The sequence below is a fragment of the Ruditapes philippinarum genome, unplaced genomic scaffold, assembly GCF_026571515.1.
Source record: "Ruditapes philippinarum isolate M1 unplaced genomic scaffold, ASM2657151v2 ctg174_1_1_1_1, whole genome shotgun sequence".
NCBI classification, from domain to species: domain Eukaryota; kingdom Metazoa; phylum Mollusca; class Bivalvia; order Venerida; family Veneridae; genus Ruditapes; species Ruditapes philippinarum.
Genome location: NW_026859355.1, coordinates 208950 through 230603, shown reverse-complemented (window position 1 = coordinate 230603; position 21654 = coordinate 208950). Strand labels below are relative to the sequence as shown.

At 33.4% G+C, this 21654-nt stretch overlaps 1 protein-coding gene across 1 annotated transcript; it reads left to right on the top strand.

Annotated features, from left to right (window-relative positions):
* Window positions 1–1313: 1313 nt before the first annotated feature.
* On the top strand, window positions 1314–21370 carry LOC132756218 (interferon-induced protein 44-like). The gene is made up of 5 exons (XM_060747226.1): window positions 1314–1398; window positions 12277–12332; window positions 12672–12869; window positions 16906–17049; window positions 20480–21370. Exons 1-5 carry the CDS (start codon window positions 1371–1373, stop codon window positions 20684–20686), a joined length of 633 nt encoding a protein of 210 aa, XP_060603209.1. The 5' UTR covers window positions 1314–1370; the 3' UTR covers window positions 20687–21370.
* The last annotated feature ends 284 nt before the right edge of the window (window positions 21371–21654 follow it).

The following is a 21654-nucleotide window of genomic DNA, read 5'->3' as shown; positions in this document are numbered from 1 at the left end:
TATCCCGGACAAAGTTCAAAGTATAAAAATGAACAAAGGGCAATTACTCCAAAATAAGGCAAGGTACACATATGGTTCTTGTGCACTGCACTTTTACCCAATAAGTGATATCTCTTATAGTTTTAAGGTAATGTTCCAGACAAAGTTCAAAGTGTTAAAATGAACAAAGGGCAATAACTCCAAAATTAGGCAAAGCAGAGTTATGGTTGTTTGCACTGCGCTTTGATCTAATGAGATCAATCTACCTACAAAATATAATTATGATATCTTTTATATTTTGAGTGTCCCGAACAAAGTTCAAAGTATGTAAATGAACAAAGGGCATTTACTCCAAAATTAGACAAGGTAGAGTTATGTTTTTTTGCACTGTACTTTTATCTACTGAGATCTATCTTCCTACAAAGTTTCATGTTTGATATCTCTTATAGTTTAAGAGTTATGTCCAAGACAATGTTCAAGTGTGAAAATAAAAAAGGGCAATAACTCCAAAATTAGGTAGTGTTATGGTTCTTGTGCATTGCACTTTTACCCAATGATATCTATCTAAGTACAAAAATGCACGTTGGTATCACTTATAGTTTTAGAGTTATGTCCCGGACAAAGTTTAAAGTATAAAAAAAAAACAAAGGCACAAGACAATCGGACGGATAGACGAACAAAGGAGTGAATATATACTCACACTTCGGGAGCATAATAATTTTCACAGAATGGCTATTTCTAACTTTAAAGGGTCATTATTCAAACAAATACATCTTTTTCATCACTTTCTTACATAGATGCACATTCGTACAAAGGCATTTCAATTCTGATGTGCGAGTAGTTATGAACATACGAATAAAATCATATTTCTGAATAGATTATCATTTCTATTATTACAATTCGAATACCCTTTTTATAAACAGGAAGATCGGAAAAGTCATATGTAATTTACTGTCATATTAAATTTAATTTTATGGATACTCTAGTGTTCAATATAGAAATTATATGATGATTGGTATAGAAAAACATATGAACTTACCATTGTAATGGAAGCACATAATTATGACAAATATAAATTGTTTTATTAATCATCCAATCTACCACTTCATTGAATAATTGTCTTATTAAATAGCTATCAATGATAAAAGAACATTAACAATATAAAATGACTAACCTGAGCAACACGTAAAACTAATGAAATCTAGCTCCCTCTATCTTAAAGTGCTTCTATCAATATACGAGATGTAAATGTAAACGATAAGGATGTTTTAAATGTATACGATAAGGATGTTTAAGATAAAGACTATATACTATATACTCAACTTACGTTATCTAATTGTTACAATTAGAATATCGTGTTCAAATATTCGTGCGAATATTCTTCAGTGAACATGGGATTCGGAGTTTTACTTGGTATAGGTATGTCATTTTTCCTGCCAAAGGTCTTTGATTCACTTACGGTGATAAAATGTAAGATTGTTTAATTTACATCTTCTCTTAAAACGCAGCTTTTTTAAATGCATCCAACTTGAAAGTTCATTTGGTAGAACTAAGCCGAAATTTAGCCAAAACTGCACAAAAGACACAAAAGGCTAAATAAAAATTACACATGTATTATGGCTCGCCCAATATCTTAACTGTTAAGTAGACAATTGCAGACAATAATTAGTTGAATTTAAGGTTGTCTCTAGGAATCCTAGGGACATTTTAATCAATCGCTTTATCTGTCTACACATAGTGTAAGAAAAAAAACTGCTATTTAAAGGGATCGAAGATCGGATGCTGTGTATATTTCTGGGTATATAACTGTACACGAGTAGCTATATTTTTCAAAATTAAAGTAATTTCTAAACGTGGAGGAAAGCAAAAAACATAAACTGATTTTGACAATGAAATATATTTAAAATCTTACTAATTTGTATCGGCCTTCGTGATTATATTCCTGTGCATTTTAACTTGAACCGTGTATTTTGTAATAATAAAGTGCGCAAGAAATTATTATTCTTTTCCCGCGATTAGTGTTTATACTACAGATAAAATTTGGTGATCACCCATTGTTAAGTTCAGTAGAAAATGTTTAAAGGTGTTCTTAACAGGCTATAAAAAGGGACAAATCAAGATAATTTGAAAAAAAAGATAACCGACCATCTCAGAATGCTACAGATAAATTTTGATGATCATCCATCAATTAGTTAATAAGAAAAAGACGTTTTTTTCTATTTTAGCTCATTTGACCCCTAAAAGGGCCAATTAAAATGATATGAGCAAATTTACGTGTAACTTTCACAAGGAGACTGCAGACCAAAGTTGAAATATCAATCAAGATGAATGTTGGGGCATGACGACGGACGGCGGACGATGGAGCACCCCCTTTGATACTATTTGCTCACCCTGAACCTTCAGTTCTGGCCAGTTATTTATTTCAAAGCTTAATAATACAGAATCATGAGGAAATGATGTCCTTTAAAACCATATTTTTTTTAGTTTTGGCGGCTACGTTGTAAAACAGACGGGAATCATTTGATCTTTTTTGTTAAGGATTACCTTATGTTCATTACTGTATATTTCATAAAATCCGCCAAGTATTTGAGGTGGAAATGTCGTTTGACGGGTTCATGTTTAGTTTTTATTGTTTCGAGGAAGTAAAGTATAGGTATTGTTACAGTCATAGCAGCGGTCCAGTTGCCGTCTGCAAAATTTAACGTTGACCATAACTTTTTAAGTTCTGGATATATTATCTACATACTTGTCAACACAGTGAGTTGGACGTTATGCCAACACCAAAGCTGAAAGAAAATCTTCATTTGATTGCACCTGTTGTGACAGAAATCGTGAATCGGTCATTGTCTTCTGGTGTTTTTCCAGAGACGTGGAAGAGCGCTGTTATTAAGCCCCTTTTGAAAAAGAAAGGCCTTCCCTTAGAATTGAAAAACTATCGGCCTGTATCAAACCTGTCATTCTTGTCGAAAATTCTTGAAAAAGCTGCAATGAACCAAATTTCAAGCCACATTGAGTCCAACAATTTGTTACCATCTTACCAAAGTGCATACCGTAAATTTCACAGTGTTGAGTCTGCTATGATGAAAATGTACAGTGATCTGCTAGAAACAGCTGATAGCCGCCATGTGACAATAGTTGTAATGATTGATTTAAGCGCCGCCTTCGATACTATCGATATACCAATATTACTTGAAATCTTACAGAAAGACTTTGCCATACAGGGTATTCCATTAAAGTGGATCGAATCTTATTTAACCAACAGAGATATGAAAGTAGTCATTGAACAGTCTTCATCGGATACTGAGCCACTGAGGTTCGGGGTTCCCCAGGGTTCTTGTGCTGGACCGGTGATATTTACTCTCTATATAGCTGCCCTTAACAAAATAGTCCAGAAATATCCGGCGGATTTGTATGGATATGCAGACGATCATAAAGTGGCATTTAAAATTAGAGCTGGTGACCATCACAGCGAAGAAATCGTTCGCCAAAAATTAACTGACTGTCTTAATGATATTGTGTCATGGATGACTAGATTTAAGTTAAAAATGAACAATAGCAAAACAGAAATCATCATTTATGGTACAAGACATCAGCTGAAGAAATTGAACATTTCAAGTGTCAATGTTGGTGGGGTCGAAGTCAACTGTGTTGACAATGTGAGAGACCTTGGAGTACAGATGACCAGCACTTTGAGTTTTGACATCCATATTCAAAAGAAGTGTCAGATTGCACACATGCAGTTAAGAAATTTGAAAGCAATCAGAAAACATCTCACTCAGAAATCTGCAGAAATCCTTGTTCACGGTTTGATTCATTCACATTTAGACTTTTGCAATGGATTATTCGCTGATATTCCAGCCTATCAACTTGATAAATTACAACGTGTGCAAAATTATGCTGCTAGAATTGTCACTGGAGCTGCTTACTATCAATCCAGTGCTGAAATTTTTAAATCACTCCACTGGCTTCCAATTCGAGCAAGAATCATGTACAAAGTTATTGTGACTGTGTTTCGTGTTGCAAATGGCACCGCTCCATTGTATCTTCGTAAATTGTTCACTAAATGCCAGAGTCAGTACAGGAAAAGACTGAGATCCTCATCATCTAGCCACATTCGGTTTGATATACCATCAACAAATTCAAAACTTGCTGATAGATCCTTGGCCATTGTGGGACCTAAATGGTGGAATTCATTGCCAGACTATCTGAAGGACATTACCAATGAAAATCAGTTTAAGGCCAAACTTAAAACATACTTGTTTGGACTGTTTTTCAACTAGAGTTGTAGATTGGCTGTGCCATCGAGACTGGGTTTGGGAGTGTCTTGATCAAGCATATGTGTATATAGTCTTAATAATGTACAGCGCAATCGAATATTTAATACATTTTTGCGCTATATAAATGTCTTGTATTTGTATTTATTGGGACAAGACTTTCAAGCAGACTAGACTAATATTGACCTTTATTCATAATTGACCATGAGCTTCAAGGTTGAATGTCTAAGATCTGGTGAGTTTTGCTATTTATGAATATAACTTTGTTAGCTTTGAATGAATTGTCTTCAACCTTGAACACAATTAGCTTTTATGATTGACCTTGGAGTTAATATGACAGACCCTGACATTCACTCGTAAATGACCTTGACCTTGAAGATTAAGTTAAAGTTTAGACTTTTTGATGTTACTTATTATAACCTTGTAATTAATGAATGAATTTACTTCATATTTAGAGACAACATATTTTAGGTCACGGCCTTGATGTCTAAATCTCTGATGTATAAAGGTCAAATAAAAGAAATTAATTTTGGTGTTTTTTTTGTTACTAGTTATAATTTTGTTATTTATGAATAGAGCAATTTCATTTTTAGACATATCATCTTTTAGGTATGTGCCTTCGTGTATATCAAACTCAAACTGACAATGGTTTATGTATGACCTTGGCCTTGAAGGTCAAATAATTGAAAATCACTCATAATTGCCATAATGGGCGGTGACTTGATAAGTAACCAATAGACCAACTTCAAACTTTGCCAACAGTTTTTTGGACAAGGCCTTCTAAAAGACTGAACAGATCTTGACCTTCCGATTTAAATGTTTAATGTCAAGGTCAAATTATTGTATTTTAGGTAAATTGTCATTATTTTGTTATTGATGTACGGCTTTGATTTATACTTGGACAAAACAAGACTTGTTGCAAAAAAAATGATTTAGATGTGACTTTGACTGGCATTAAATTGACCGTTACCATCAAGGTGAAATTAAGGATTTTTATATGTTTTTCCTACAACTATCTTACTTGGATCAAGTGCATAATTTTAGATGTTAAATTAAACTTACATATCAGCTCACCTAAATTTTGACGAGGTGGCCTACTTTGAAGTTTGATATCAGCTGACCTAGAAAATTTGACGAAGTGACCTACTTTTTTCTTTTGATTTGCAGCTTTGAAATCCCCCGAGGTTTAAAAGAATAAATATCACAAAATTTTAATTTCTTACATAGATCAATTGGTGTACTTAAATAAGAAAGAAAGGCAAAAGACAATTGCGAAATATACTAAGAAATGAATTAATATTATATTGTTGTGCTATTTTGCCCGATTTGAGTGAAAAGTGTTTGCAACGCAAAGTTTTAAAGATCCTGTATATTTTGTGATTGATATTGTTATTTTGTGTATACCACACTTGCAATAACTTATATATGTATATAATTATGCAAATTAAACAATTTTCAAACATCGAAGAATATGTAAAATGTGTACTGCAAATATTTGTGCACATTATTTTTCATCAATGAAATATATGCATTCATTACTTATTGGTAAATTTGACTTACAATTTATAGAAAATAAATTTCTAACTACCTCCCTTTATTTACATCAAATGTTAAATTCGGTAATATCTTTATGAATAATGCTTATTGGAACTTACAATATTGACAAATCTTAATTTGAGCATCATGTTTATGAAATAAAACCATGATAAAATTGTGTTCATTTTTCACAGTTAAGATAATTATTCAGGAAAACGGATTGAGCGAATTATCATAAGCTATTGATCTAGATCTACATCAAATGAAACATTTATGTCTAATATTTTCCAGTTCTTTTTTATGGTGGAGGACTTTTTTTCCATCAAAATTACAGCTAGTTAAAATCGCATTTAAATAAGTATAAAAAAACATATCAATTGATGACAGAACATTCTCCAGCTGTATTTCCTGTGTATAATTGACATGTGATCCAGAAATGATTTATAGTGGGTTTGTTGTGTTTAAAAATAAATGTTTCTATAAACAGAAACTAAGTTATCTAATTTCTTTAATGTTATGTGCTTAAATAGTTTTCTCAAACGTGATAAAAATGATTTTATATGGCGGACAAATCTTATAGTCAGGATGCCAATCCTCATTGAATGCAAAGGGAATTAAACAGTTTAAAATCAACAAAATTTTAAAGGAATATATTTTTTTAAATTTGACTTTAAAGAAGTGTACCCCCGCTCTTTTTTATTGATTTTTTTTGCTGTTCATAGACTGACATAAACATTTTTTTAAATGCAAATATCCAAGTAACCAATTATCCTAGAAACTTAATAAAATATTTTATTTCCAAAGGAAAACATTATTGTATTACTTCTGTTTGAATAACCATACGTTTTATCTATTGTTTTATCTTTCAAAACGAGTAAATACTCTCCCTAAGATAGCGATACATTGTTTGTGGTGCAGTGAAGATATCGTATTTCAATATACAGCTTTTTTTAAAATCTGTTTGCTGTCCGATGTTTGTATATTTTTATACATGTGCATATCAAATCATTAAGATAAGAAATGTGTTATAATCACGCTAGTTTTTAGAAAGTTTATGACATCAACGGACTTAGTTGTACAGCAATAATTGAAGATATGATACTAGTAACCGATTTGAGCAATACAACACTTTCATTCAGACCGCAATTTAAAATTGTATGAATCTTCAGGACACGCTCCAAAACAATGTGCATGTACAACGAAAATTGCAAGAATGAACATATCCAATACTGTACATCTGTATATAAATGTGTACGTACTTTAAAAATTGTAGTCTTTACACATCAATATTTGTTTGTACATTTAGTTTTAATTGGTGTTCAAAATCCTTTACATTTGTTTAGAGAAGGTACTCTCGGGATTTGTAGTGTTTATTGTTTAGAAAAAAACATTGTTGTTTTAACGTCTTTAAAACTTGTTGAAATCTGTTAAATTTGTTAAGTTTCTCTGGGTTCAAATGTTGTATAGAGTTGTTTTTGGTTGTTGAGTGATATTTGTTTGGTTAGTTATATTCGGTTGATATTGCTTGAGTTGTATTGGGTCATTTTGTCTTGTCAAAAATTTTATATTTTGATTTTAAAAATATCTGTAAACATGTGTTTTCCTTTTGTGATGTTGATATGATGTTGCGAAGTTAATATTTTTTTTGAATGTATGTGGTTCATACTATATCTTAGGTATTATAGAATAATTCATTTCGTGTTCTTCAAACTGTGGTGATTTTCTTGTCTAGTTTGATTAATTAAGTTTGTCTAGGTTGGAAAGAAGGTACATGGACAATGAGTTTAAGCTTGTTTTCAAGGAAAATGGTATCAAAGTTTACAATAGTGTGTCCAATAAGCAGACCTAAGACTGTCAGAAATTAAAAACCGCAGTTTTTAAGAGATAACAATTATCAGAAAAGGGTTTCAGAACTAAATTTAGAAAAAGAGTAAACAGGAACAAGAGGAGGCTGTGAAACAGCTTACGGGTAAAATAGTTTCATTGAAAGATCTTATTATTAGAGAGAAATTTGTCAAAGTTCTCAAGGAATGAAAGATAAAGGATCGTAGATGCGTCACATCTTTAGGTGAACCATACTGAGAGGTGCATTACGGTACAATTACAAATTGTTAAAAGTCAAAGGTTGCCAATATTTCAAATCAATTACCAATACGCCGTATCAAGGTAATCCATCGAAAACAGTAAAGCTTAATCCCAGGGAAAACACAACAGTAACATGATTCATATGTAAAAGGGAGAGTCATGTGGCCAGAAATTATCCGGATCAGACTAAAGAAAGGATATGATGCGGGCAAAAAAGTAATAACTGTTAAACCTATCGGGATTCTTCACTACTAAAATGGCGTAATAGCCTTAGAGAAAAGAGACGTGATGGTAGATCAGATGATTAGATAGGGTTTATTTATGTCAATTTCTTCGGCAAGTTCTAATGATTGTAGAAGGTTAACGTCAATTAGATTTGAAACAAAGATATTGATCAAAGATGATCAAATACCGTAGTATGATAGCGATAGATTGTCGGGCCAGGTTGGTGTCCATGGAAAACATAGACATTGGTTTAAACAAATTTATTTTAGCTCGATTACGAAACAAGATCTTGCAATTTATATAAATCACTGTCCAGAATGCTTCCTGGACTGATACTGGTATCCTATGAAGATAATCGGTCGTGACCCAGGTGGGGCTCAAACCCATGTTCCCTGGCTTGAGAGGCAGCCCCCATAACTATTAGGACAACACTCCCCATATTAAGATAATGATCATTATGAGGGTTAAATAGAAGCTTTTTTTAAGTCAGAAATCTGTGACTTAGTTTTGTGTAATATTCAGGATGTACTTGAGAAGTAAAAAGAAAATTTGGTTAGCCGAAACATAAATAAAAATAGCGGATGATGTTACTAGTGCACAAGCGGAAAAGCGAAGAAAGCAATGAAGTTTCAAAGTTCGAAGATAACGAAATAACAGTACATATTTTTAAGAAAGAAAAATTAAATGAAAATGCTTTACAGCATTTGTGGCCCTTTTATTAGAGAGAATAAAATCATGAAATGAATGGTAAAGAAAATTAGATACGAAGTAGAAAAAGATGTGTTGAATAGAATATTTGAGACCGTAAACGGTGATTAAAAGTCTGAAAAAGACAAATAGTTGTTTCCAGTAAATATCATTAACGAATATGTCATTATTCATTATCTATAGTTGGTCGGTTTTCTAAAAGATATTTTTTGCAATAGTTTTTGGTCTCAGAGAAATTTATAATGTTTTAATGGAAAAGATTTTGCACTGCACAGTGACTATGCTCCTTTGACATATATTCAGAAGTGTAAAGTTGAAAGTGGCCGAATCGTGAGATTAGAAATTTATGTGTAGAATAGAAGCTGTGACGCCGTCAGTGAAGTTTACCAGAGTACACTGAAAAGAGACATTGTTTATTATTCGTATTGTTTGTGTTTGAAAACAGTGTAGTGTTTTCTGGGATAGGGAGCTGTCAGAATAACCATACGTTTTCTTTGGTTTCTTGTCGGTTTCTATTATTTCCTGTTATGTGTTGTTATGTGTTGTTAAAATATTTACCCCATCCGTACCTTGTCATGTGCCCTATCCTGTTCTTGTTTGGCCCGGGCTCCTTGCCAGTGGTCTTTTCTTGCTTAGTCGTGTGGGATTGTTTGATTTTGTGATCATGCGAGTGTTTGGAAAATTTACATCAGTTTAGGAAAGGCACTCTCGAAGTGTGTAGCGTATATTATTGACAGATAAGAATAGTGTATTTTGAAGGGAGTTTTGTTGAATTTGAATGAATTTAATTTGGGCGATATATGTGTACATTTGGTTGTTAAATTAGATTGGTTGCTGAGGTATTTTTGTTTGGTTGAATTTATTTGGTTGATATAAATCGAGTTGTATTGAGTAAGTAATTTTGTCTTGTAAAGACTCGTAGTTTATGCTTTGGTTTTCAAGATATCTGTAAATATTGGTTATTTTGGTTTTAAGTTGTTTTTTCACGTTAATAAAATATTATGAAGTTCGTATTTTGGTTGAATGTTAGTGGTTTATAATGTATCTTGGAGTTGTAATATTATTCATTTTGTGTTCCTTGGCGATTTTAACTGCCTTGTTTGATCACAGTTTGTTTAAAGCTTGGACTCACCAGGTGTACGTATATATAGGTGTACAAAAATATTTTGTATAAATGGTTAATGAATGGTGCGTGTTTCGGGTGTAAATAACGATCAAAGACTTTTGTTGCTTCAATAAAAATACCTACAAAAAGTATTAATCAAACAATTACTTGCTCGCTGCTGCTCTGCCTCCATTTCTTAGGAATTGGTTATAATTGTCATTACCAAACCATTCAATGATTCAATGACATCAAAGACAGTCTTCTACATTGGTTTTCATCTTCTTTATGAAATCACCTGATGTAACATGGAAGCTTAAGGTTTTCCCTGCACTTATTTAGCTGACAATTTAGCATGTCACAATACGATTAGTTGATATGTATTAATGAGCATTTCTAGGAGCCAGGACCTTATGGAAACCAGTAAAGTGTAGAACAGTTTTGATTTATAAGAGAATTCACAAATCAGTGCTCATTTTATTGGATGCTTCTGGCTTAACATTTTGTTACATAAATTTTCTGTAAAAAAGGTTATGATTCAAAGAAAGATTGAAACATCATTTACAAATGATAATAAAAAACATTTTTTTACAAAGTAAATATAACAATGAACAAAAAATTAATAGCAAACTAAACATATATATAAACAGATAATTGCTTAAGACAAGAAAAATTTGCTGCTTATAATTTACATAGTTTCTTGTCCAGGCATAGTAAAATAGTGAAATTGTCTTGGCTTAATTTAAAATCATTTGTCATCAATAAGTTATTGAAAAATTAAAAACAAAGAATACAAATAAAATCTTTATTTCATAGTTAAATATTCATATATTATAGTTGTGATATATTTCTTGTATAATACCATGCAATTATTATGTAATATATCATGTAATTATTATATAACCGGTGGTTGTTGTTGGAATCTATAGTTATAAGAATAGTAAGAAACATTGAAGACGAGTTAATCAACAAATTTTGCACATTTCTTGAAGATTTCCAAGAATATTGCAGACATGTTTAGGATTTTATTAGAAAATATTATTTTCACTATTATTTAGTATAAATTTACTTTTTCCATCGTGACAAATTCCATGAAATAAAATAGAATGGTCGTTTACTTCAAAAGAATGTAAAAAGAATCTTGATTTAACATTTTGCAAGAATGGAAAAAGCGTATGAAGATGTAATGAATGTCTACAATAATACTTTTCAACGCAAAACTAATTTGTAAACACCAGATACAGATTCTGAACATGCATAAAGTGTTTTTGTACTAAGAGTTGCCTCTGTTTATAAAAATCAGTTATTCAATATTTTGTGAAAAGAAAGTTGAATTAAGCAAATATTGTGCTAAATTAGTCGAGTAAAATTATTCAGAATAAATAATTATATCAGTAAAACACCTGAACCAAATGTGATCCCTCGGAAGCACCAATCACAACAAAATTGCCGATTCGGTTTGAATGATTCTGTTTATGAGAGTAATGACTAATGAATAAGTGCCACATTCCTCATACCCCCAGCACCGGCAGAGCGGTTCTCAATTTTCAACACGTTAAAGTCTTGGAATCAGTGATTTCGAATGATTAGAAAAATATAACAACAATGAAATGAAGTAGGGGCAACTTTTTACAGCTGAAACACAGCACTTGACACCTGCTGTTGTGAAGTATAAAACTTTTTTTCCATTGAATCTGAACTAAACCAGCCAGATGGTCCTATGTATGATTCCAGAAAGAAATAAACATAACTCTCAACCAAATATCAAAGGGTTTGACCTCTTATTAAATTTTGACCTCTTATTAGCTTTAACTTTAAATTTTGTGACACCTTAGATATGTATCTCTCGCGTTGTTTTGACCTTATTAATAATAACAGAGAAACAATGTTTTATAGTTGAAATCATTTGGTACCAATTTGCCAAAAAGGATTAAAATCACACAGATAATTATATTTTTACTAGCATTGCTGAAGTTACCTTCTCTCGAATAATTACCCTGCAATGAAATCTGCCCTTTCCACCATCGTTATATATCCCTGACTTATATTTTTAGTTAAAGTCGAGTGAGTTACGTTTGGTTTGCTATTATATGTAATTGGTCGGTAACACTTAACAACTATTCCAGCAGGTATATCAGTAATTAACCGATTTAACCTGATGTAAACTATTACCCATATGACTGTGGGTAACTTTGTATAAAAGAATTACAAATACATTGTATCGTGGAGGAGAAATGAGTTAATAATAACAATAATGAATGATGAATCATGTACTTAAACATTTGATCAATGTATTTCTCTAATTTGATGTGATCCGATTGATTTACAACATCATTCGATATGTTAAAATTAACAAAATTGTTTTAGGTCTGCCTTGGACTCCTTGGAGAGAACCTTTCACGAACTTCAAATGGAAAGAAGAAGTGAGAACTGTTTTTATTATTGATCTGTTATACGAATAGTGATTGGCCAGTTGCTGTAGATGTATTTCTTTTTTTTTGATTATGTGATTGTGTTTGTGACATAAAAAATCGATGCAGCAGAACTATACAGTGCTGTATTTAGTATCCCAAAAAGACATCGTTGATAATATAGGTGTAATGGGTCATTTATATTATTAATTTACATTTCTTTTTCAAGGTTAATCGTTACATTGGAATAACGCACAATATAATCAAAGCGTTTTAAGTTTAATAAATTAATATCTTTTTCAATAGGACTATATAATGTATTTAAACCCGTCAGCAACTTATATTTTTCAGACAGCAGAGAAATTACAAAAGGACATAAACGGTATTAAACCTACAAAAGAGTCTGGTTTAAAAAAATTCAAAGTTCTTACAATTGGCTCTCATGGACATGGGAAGTCTTCCTTGATAAACACATTTGCTTCAGTACGTGTTGGCGAGAAAACTACTGTTTGCAATGCTGCTCCGTCGGACGAAAATGTTACCACGCATGTCAGTTTATTACTTTCTCCGTGTATATCCAGTAACACAGGAATGTGCAAATAACGCAGGAATTGCACAAGAGTAACGCAGAATTGTGCAATTTTATGGCTAAAACGAGCACTGCGATAAGATAATGGACCAATATTTTTTCATTGGACATCAAATTGGAAGAAATGAATTTGCGCATACGGTTGCTGAGACATTAAATTTTAAACCTCATAAAAATATTTCCATGAATATGTTTATTTTTCAAGATCATTCGTGAATATAACGACCAGGCTAGCGTATTGATGGCGATTTTTAGTTAAGTTAATATCTTTAAATACAATAACATACATGTTACTTTATGATTTTTTTATATTCGGTGTACCTGAGACATTTTCCAATCGACTCGTGTCATATGACACTTTATTTAATTTAATTTAGAGACCATTTTTACGAGAAAACGCACCGCTGAAGCAAGGGCGGTTATAATAATAATAACCAGATTTATAAAGCGCCTTTTTCATGGAGAGCACGTTCAAAGGCGCTGTACATAAAAAATAAAAGAACAATCACAAAAGAGGTTTTATTGGATAAAACGTAAAATATCATAGAAGATACAAAATGAATGTAAAAAATAAGATTTACCCGTGTGCTGCTACAACCATATAACGTTTAAAATGTCTTATAAAACCGGTAAAACTTACATAATTGTGTAAATAACTAGAATAATATCAACAGGAAATTGTAAAAAGATGGGTTTTTAAAGCTTTGTTAAAAGACGGGAGACTTTTACAGTCACGTAGTACTGAAGGTAATGTGTTCCAAAGTTTTGGTGCTGCAACTGCAAAACATCGATCACCGTATGTTACAGTTCTGGAACATGGAACATTCAGTAAAACCGGTCCATGCAGAGACCTTAATTGTCTTTGAGGTATATATAGTGTTAACAAGTTTGTAATGTATTGCGGGTCTTCTCCGTGAAGGGCTTTAAAGAGGTGAGTGAGTATTTTATAATCTATACGTCGATGTATAGGGAGCCAATGAAGTTCTTTAAGCACTGGCGTGATGCTGACATACCTAGTTTTGGTTCTAAGCCGTGCAGCGGTATTTTGAACGATTTGTAGTTTGTTAAGAACTGCCTTTGCAAAGCCATTTGGAAGGGCATTACAATAGCTTATAGGACAATAGGAGACACTGTTCACATGATAATTCATTTCTAGATGAGAATCAAGCAAAGCACCTAGGTTTCCAACTTTCATAGACGGATTAATTACAAAAGTGATTATAAAGTTGATGTTTTCTACAGATCGAACCAACAGGCTTTGTGTACATGACATAATTTTTTGGTCCCAGCACAGAACCTTGTGGAACACCATACTTCATTTCCACAGGATCTGAGAGCTCATCATTGATGCACACAGTCTGGAAGTGGTCTGTCAAGTAAGATCCCATCCACTCTAATGGTTTGCTTGCGATTCCAAAATGGTACTCAAGACGATTGAGGAGGATGTTATGGTCGATAGTATCGAAAGCTGCCGACAAATCGAGCATTACAAGAACGGTAGCTTCTTTTCGATCAAAGGCATTCAGAGTGTCTTGTTGCACACGTAGTAATGCTGTTTCTGTTGAATGATGTTTTGTCTGTAAGCAGATTGGTTAATTTCATGGAGTTGGTGTAATCCAAGATGTTTTTCAATTGGGGTATCAACAACCTTTTCCAAGAATTTTGAGATGAAAGGTAAATTGGACCCTGGGCGGTAATTTTTCAAAACATTCGGATCAAGTCCAGGTTTCTTAATCAAAGGTCTAACACGCGAGCTTTTGAAAAAGATGGGCATGTATCCTTTCTCAATAGATTTGTTAATGATTCTTGTTATAACACTTACAAGTTCTGCTAGGCATTCTTTCAGCAACCAAGTTTGAATTGGATCCAGTTCGCATGTTTTGCAAGGTGATTGAGCGATGATCTCATTAAACGTAGCCATTGTTATACGACACTTGTTGTTTGACAAATGTTAGGTATACAGTATATGAAACAAATGTTTTAAATATGCGTTAAATGTAAATATTTAGGTAAACATAATATAAAATTATAATGTTTTAAAGGTGTTAAATGTACATATTAATTTGACAAAACACAAAATTCACTTCCAAAACGGTAATCAGGTTGTTTTCCTAACGAATAATCTAAAAATAGTGATAAAGACCTGGAAAAAATGTAATGCTGCTTTAAGTATAATGTCGTAGCAGCCAAACGCGCTAATTCATTTCTTTAAATTTGATTTAGAATAAAATATTTTGGTTCGATTGCTTACTGTGTTATTCGTTTAGGTAATAGCGTTGGAAGATTCGGCGTAAATTTCACGTTATTTGCACATTCCTTCGTTACTGGACATGCACGGTGACTTATTTCTAAACTTTTAGCAAAGATATTATCAAATTATTATTACTTATAGTAAAAGTTAGGGTAGTCAACTTTTTTGTTTTAGGTTATAAAATTGAAAACATATTTGGTACATAGCGGATTCCGTGATTATAATATTTATAATAATATCAAGTTATAGAAGTATATGCACCGTATAGTACGAGCAACATTGTCGCATTTTGTGGTAATAGAATAGCAATTATAAGATTGACAGAGAAGCAGCTTCTTTTTTCGACACTTTGATTTCTAAGGAAAAAAATTGTTACTTAGTTGCACGGAAGTGAATTCGGCATCTATGATTTTTTCCCATACTTAATGAGAGCATTTGACATTAACTTACTCTTTTATCAAGAGAGTCCGTCACCTTTTTCTCCGATTTTAAGTAATAAAATCATGAGTACAAGAAAAAGAACAACAGTTATTGCCCTTGACTTAGAAAAATATTGTAATTTTAAACTTGTGTCATGCGTAGCCAAAGACTGTTTATCCTTGAGTTATGAAACTTGACAGGGGTGTTTGTCACCATGTGTAGTTGCACACCTGGAGCTTCACGTGTGGATTGATTTAGCATGTGTAGGTGTACATCTGTGTTTTTTATCATCTAAGCACACGTAACGATATAAAATTGAGAGGTATTAATATTGTGAAAAGTCAAGATGACAACACTGGAAAAATATGATGTCGTTTTCATGCCCTTACATCTTAGGGGTAAGGGGAGTTATGTAGAATTTTCTTTGGTATGTCACTCTGTCAAATTGTCCTGCTGTACGTCAATAGACTGACAAAGGAATGTGTGGGCATCCGTATCCTATAGATATATTTCTAGTTCCTCAATTCGATTTTTCAAAAGGTAAAATCTGCACATTATGTGCGATAAAGAGATAAGTTTGAAATACGTTATTAGATGCCGGGTCATTTTTTGAGGAAATTTAACTTCTTGACATGTGCCGGAAAAACAATTACCTACCTTTCATGCCGTGAAAAGTCCTCCATCGTGAACTTCTATACTATTACCACAAAGCTCAAAACCTTCAGTGAAATGAGAGAATGCCCAATTTTATTTCTTGATCTGTATTTATTCCTCGTTTTTATATATTTATAATGCACCGATCTGAGTTCTTTCGTTTGGAGAATGTTTTCTTTCATTTAATTAACTATTTAGACATTATGCCTATTAAATCAAAAATGTTCAGAGTACAGGTTAAAGTAAAAAGGTCATTATTTTGTCATATTTGTTTCCAATTTCGGATTCTAGTTTGAATGAATATGCAATACCAAATGTTTTGTAATATGCTTCAGATTGTATCGTTAGCGCTTAGTTGATAAAAAAGTGGGACAGGCTTATATTTTTTATAGCTGTTTGAATTTTTATCCTCAACATGTCCAGGTGTAAATCATTGCTCAATGCCCATGAAAAGACTCAATCTTCTGAAATATATAAATTATGTCGCTAAGATCAACTGTATGCCATAATCATTTGGCATTCATTAAGAAATTAGTTTGATATTCTTCGTAGTTGCTGTTAATGTCGAAAATTGTTGTGCTTGTTTTTGTTTGTTCAGAGAGATTTGCGATTATCTTTGTACATTAACTTACCGTAAAAGGATGGTAAACATTCTAGTTTAATTTTTTCAGTACAGAACATTTGACTTCCTGGGATATTTGGAAAATTGTGTTTTAGGGGATATTTGTGGGCCACTACCGACAACTCAAGATATTCAGCCCATGCTAGATGATATCAAAGCTATTCTTCAAGGAAATGTTAAAAGCGGATATAAGGTAGGTCCATATTTTGTAAAGAAAAAGTTGTGTTATAAGTTGACCGTTTGATTAGATAATGTCCTCTGACGTGAAATTGTTACCTAAATTGTTATCTAAAGGTATTGTTTAGACTGATTCTTGATTGTTGTCTTTCGATTGTTATTTTAATTGTTAAATACGTGTCTGTAAACTGTTTATTGGTCACATGTCTCAACGATTGTAATTTTTTCTTAACCAAATAATTTTGACTTAACAGTGACTTGATTAACTTTTCAAACTTTACTAAACAACAAATGTTATGCTGAGAATATTTGGAAGTAATTTGATAACTGTTGTACTATGGTGGCTGATTTGTGCCATTCGTGTTTTTTGCCTCGCGACCTCGCCAAGCAAAAAGTCGAAAATTAACAAGTTAAAATGACGGGGCCCGAAGCGGAAACACGCTAATTAGCGAGGGCACGTGGCAAAGTTTAAGAAATAAAATTTCGCCCGGCGGGGGCGCGGAGCGAGATTTCTAAAATAACGGCGGGGTCGCGGGGCTAAAGCACGCTAAATAGCGGGGTCGCAGGGCGGAGTTTAATAAATAAAACTTCACCGCGCGCTCCCACTCATTAACGTGTTTTCGTCCTGCGTCCCGCCAAGCGAAAAGACGAGAAATATAAAGTTAAAATGGCGGGGGCGCGGAGCGAAAACACGCTTATTAGCGGGGGCATGGGACGAATTATAATAAATAAAACTTTGCCCCGCGGGAGCGCGGAACGAGATTTAAGAAAAAACCCGACGGGGTCACAGAACGAAAACACGCTAATTAGCAGGGGCGCGGGGCGAAGTTAAATAAATAAATTAAACTTTGCCACGCGACTCCGCTAATAAGCTTGTTTTCGTCTTGCGACTCCGCCAAGCGAAAGGTCGATAATTATCATGTTAAAATGGCGGAAACGCGGAGCGAAAACACGCTTAGCGTGTTTTGGCTCCGCGCCCCCGCCGTTTTATTTTTTAGATCTCGCTCCGCGTTAAGATTTATTTCTTAAAATTCGCCCCGCGCACTCGCTTATTAGCTCCGCGCCGCCGCCATTTTAACTTGTTAATTTTCGACTTTTCGCTTGGCGGGGTCGCAGGCGAAAACACGAATGGGACAAATCAGCCACCATAGTTGTACAAATCAATTTCCTGTTTACTAATTTTGATTGAAGGACAACTGTTACTTTGATTACTGCTTTGCACTACCTTGGTAACGGAAGAGGAAGACCCCTTATGCCCAAGATTTTTCAAATGTCCACAAACTCATTTATGTGTTCAAGTTTAGACTCAGTAGACTCAGTAACATGTGTGTGTGTGTGTGTGTGTGTGCGTACGTGCGTGCGTGCGTGCGTGTGTGTGTGTGTGTGTGTGTGTGTGTGTGAGTGTGTGTGTTCAGTGTGTGTGTGTGTGTGTGTGTGTGTGTTGGTGTGTTGGTGTGTGTGTTGGTGCATGCGTGCGTGCGTGTGTGTGTATGTGGCCCTTTAATAAGTCAACGGATCGGCACCGCCTTCTCATGCTTCCTAAGAGGTTTTTGACAGTGTAAACGGGCACGGTGGTACATTCTTTCTCCCTTCATTAACACCTCAAGCTCTTGGATATCTCTTTATTTCATCGGTTATGCTGATATTTCTACCTTCAACTCATTCCCAATGTGCTCATTTTGATCAAGGTTGGGTGATAGAGTTGGCCATATAAGGCGTTCAATATTCCCCCTTTGCTGGTAGTACTTGGCCACCCAGGTCCTGTTCGGCGTATACAATCGTCAATTAAAATGTACTAACTGTTTCACATCGATGTACGACTGACTAATCAATGTACCTAAATGTAGCACAACGAGGTCAGTCCACCCATCTTAATTGCCTCCCAAGACATAACTGACTGTGAAACATGTGACCTTTGAAGAACCATAAATAATGTTATATCAGTGTATTAGAACAATAATATGAGGGGTGTTCAATATATTCGTAGACTAATTTCCTTATTTTTATTCAGAAGCAAAATTGTTTATTAAAATTGTATCAATTGATAGCATTGTTGTTTCTTTTCAAAACATTGAAAATTTAATTTTGAAAATTACGCAACTTTAAGACTGACAATCACGGTAATGCGCCAGCGTCGTACTTTTTGTAGTGAATTTATTATGAAGTGTGTAAATATACTACTTTCTTAGTAAGGTAAACACTTAAAGATCCGGGAAAGTGATGTAAGACGTTATGACGACGTTACCTGAAAATAATACGTCATTTGGACGTTGGAGTTTGAATAAACAACATTTACGCTGTGAGAGCATCAACAGAATGACGTCAGAAATGTTGTCACAAGAAAAGCTGGAAACCAGGGCAATCAAAAAATTTTGCTAATATCTTGGGACAACACCATTTGACACTTATAAAATGCTGCAAAAAAGTTGAGTGAAGACATTTGTTAGTCGCGCCCTTGTTTATAAATGGCATAAACGTTTTTCTGAAGGTCGAGAAAGGATTCAGGACGACACAATATCAGGGACATTGCACGTTAATGAAAAACACTTAGCGCCAATTTAGGCCGCGTTAGAATTTGATCGCCCTGTGACAGTTATGGGGATTTCGGAGATTGTCGACTTGAGTGTAGACACCGTACATAATATTCTTTTAAATGATTTGAAGATGCGAAAGGTAAAATTTATATTTTTACATAAATTAATGTTTGTATTACAGTGAAACGATTAAAATTTAATAAACCGCCGAATGTCTTAAGCGTATAAAAAGATAAAGTTTTATAAACCTCAATTATTTTTAGATTTTTTATACTTTATTTAAAATTTTTGTTTGTATTAGTTCTATTATTTTATTTTAATACAATTCTATCTTATTGCACTTTTTTTAAAAATAATCACACTTATTAAGCTATGTATCTTTATGAGCGATGCACGACACGTCAAAAATTGAAGTAACGCCGCTGACGTCGGGAAACACAATCATGGGTCGCTAACAGTCGGTGTCATTGCCTTGTGTACCGTCAAATACAGTTTGTTATAAGCGGTTGAAAGTTCATGTACAAGTGTATATTACATTGCCGTTTCCGGTCATGTTACTTTACGAATTTTGTCTGCCTAACAAAAAAATTATAAGCACTGTGTACGAATATATTAACGCCCCTCGTATATCTCTGTTCCTACAAATAAGCAGAAAACGATGGATGCAAACATTCAGTGTCTACGACGATAAAACATTTTGCATTTCGGGTCATTTCAAAACATTGTTAGGTCAAACAATCCAACATGAGTAATTAAATCATTTTATAACTTCCATAATATACTCTTGCTGCTTAGCAAAAGTTGAGTAGTACATTTCTTGTTTTGTCGCGTAAACTATCTTTATCAAAGAAATCATGTTAAAAATGATATTTAAAAAATCAAGGTTTCAAATCTTTCTTTTATAAATTGCAGTTTGATCCAAAGAAAAGTATTTCCCCTGAAGACGAACATTTTAGAAAATCTCCCAAATTTTCGGACAGGACGCATTGTGTTACAATTGTCATCGATAGTTTACAGGCGTACGAACTACCAGTAACCTATGTATTTAACATGGAAAGGATCAGGAAAACCATAAATGAAATGAGCATATATCATACTGAAAATAGTTTAGATGATTAACGACAATAAACCATTAAAGAAACATTGCATTTAATTGTTAATGGACACCGTAGTTAATTTTACATACTTTATAACAGGCAATGAAAACTGTGAAAAATTAAAATCATCATTTAATATTTTGCCGTTAACAATGCTATGAATGATTAAAAAACATCTGATATCAAACTATTTTCTGCGGCAACAAAAACAATCATTTTAAATTTGCTGAAAAGCATATGGTTAATTATTTCATCAAGCTAGTTATCGAGTGAAATATTCTGACAGAAGCAAAATCTACTTGTTTTCTTGTGTTTGTTTGTTTTTTTCAGATATCCCTGTAATAGTTGTTCTCACAAAGGCAGACCAGCTCTCAGAACATGTTAAATATAGTGTCGCTTCAATTTTCCGCTGTAAGAAAATTCAAAAGGCTGTTGACGACACAGAAAGGCAGCTAAAAATTCCTGCTCCAAAGGTGTTTCCACTTGTCAATTTTGAAGGAATGGACCGCTTTTCCTGGAGAGAATCGATTCCCATATTGATTGTCTTGAAATCTTTCCTACGTATGGCTCAACTGCATTCACATAATGCCGATGAGGTGAAGAAGGAATAACTCTAAAATATATTATAATCGAAAAGTTTTGAGTTTTTACCTAACAATGCACATAATAATGTAATACTTACTTTGATCATAAATTGTTTATGTAAGTTAACCCGTTATGAAAAGTAAAGTACTAACCGACGGTAAAAAATTGTATGGCTTATAATTGTAGGGTTTTTTTGCGCGTGCGCGCGCGTGCGTGTGTGTGCGAGTGCGTGTTTAATTATTATGTAAGCTGCATGAATAAGTTTGATATTTGTAGAAAGAAAACTATTTATTATAAATATGTAACTACCTTTTATCAGTGTTATTCAGTTCAGTTTACTTCTCAATTATTTTAATCAGAAACAAGTTTGCATATGTCTGTCGACAATATACAGGTAAATTCATC

Bases quoted from the DNA above. Each gene is read 5' to 3' on its own strand.
- LOC132756218 (XM_060747226.1), top strand. From the start codon at position 1,371: ATGGGATTCGGAGTTTTACTTGGTATAG. The intron at 1,399-12,276 runs GTATGTCATTTT...AAATTGTTTTAG, and splicing joins CGGAGTTTTACTTGGTATAG to GTCTGCCTTGGACTCCTTGG. The intron at 12,333-12,671 runs GTGAGAACTGTT...TATATTTTTCAG, and splicing joins ACTTCAAATGGAAAGAAGAA to ACAGCAGAGAAATTACAAAA.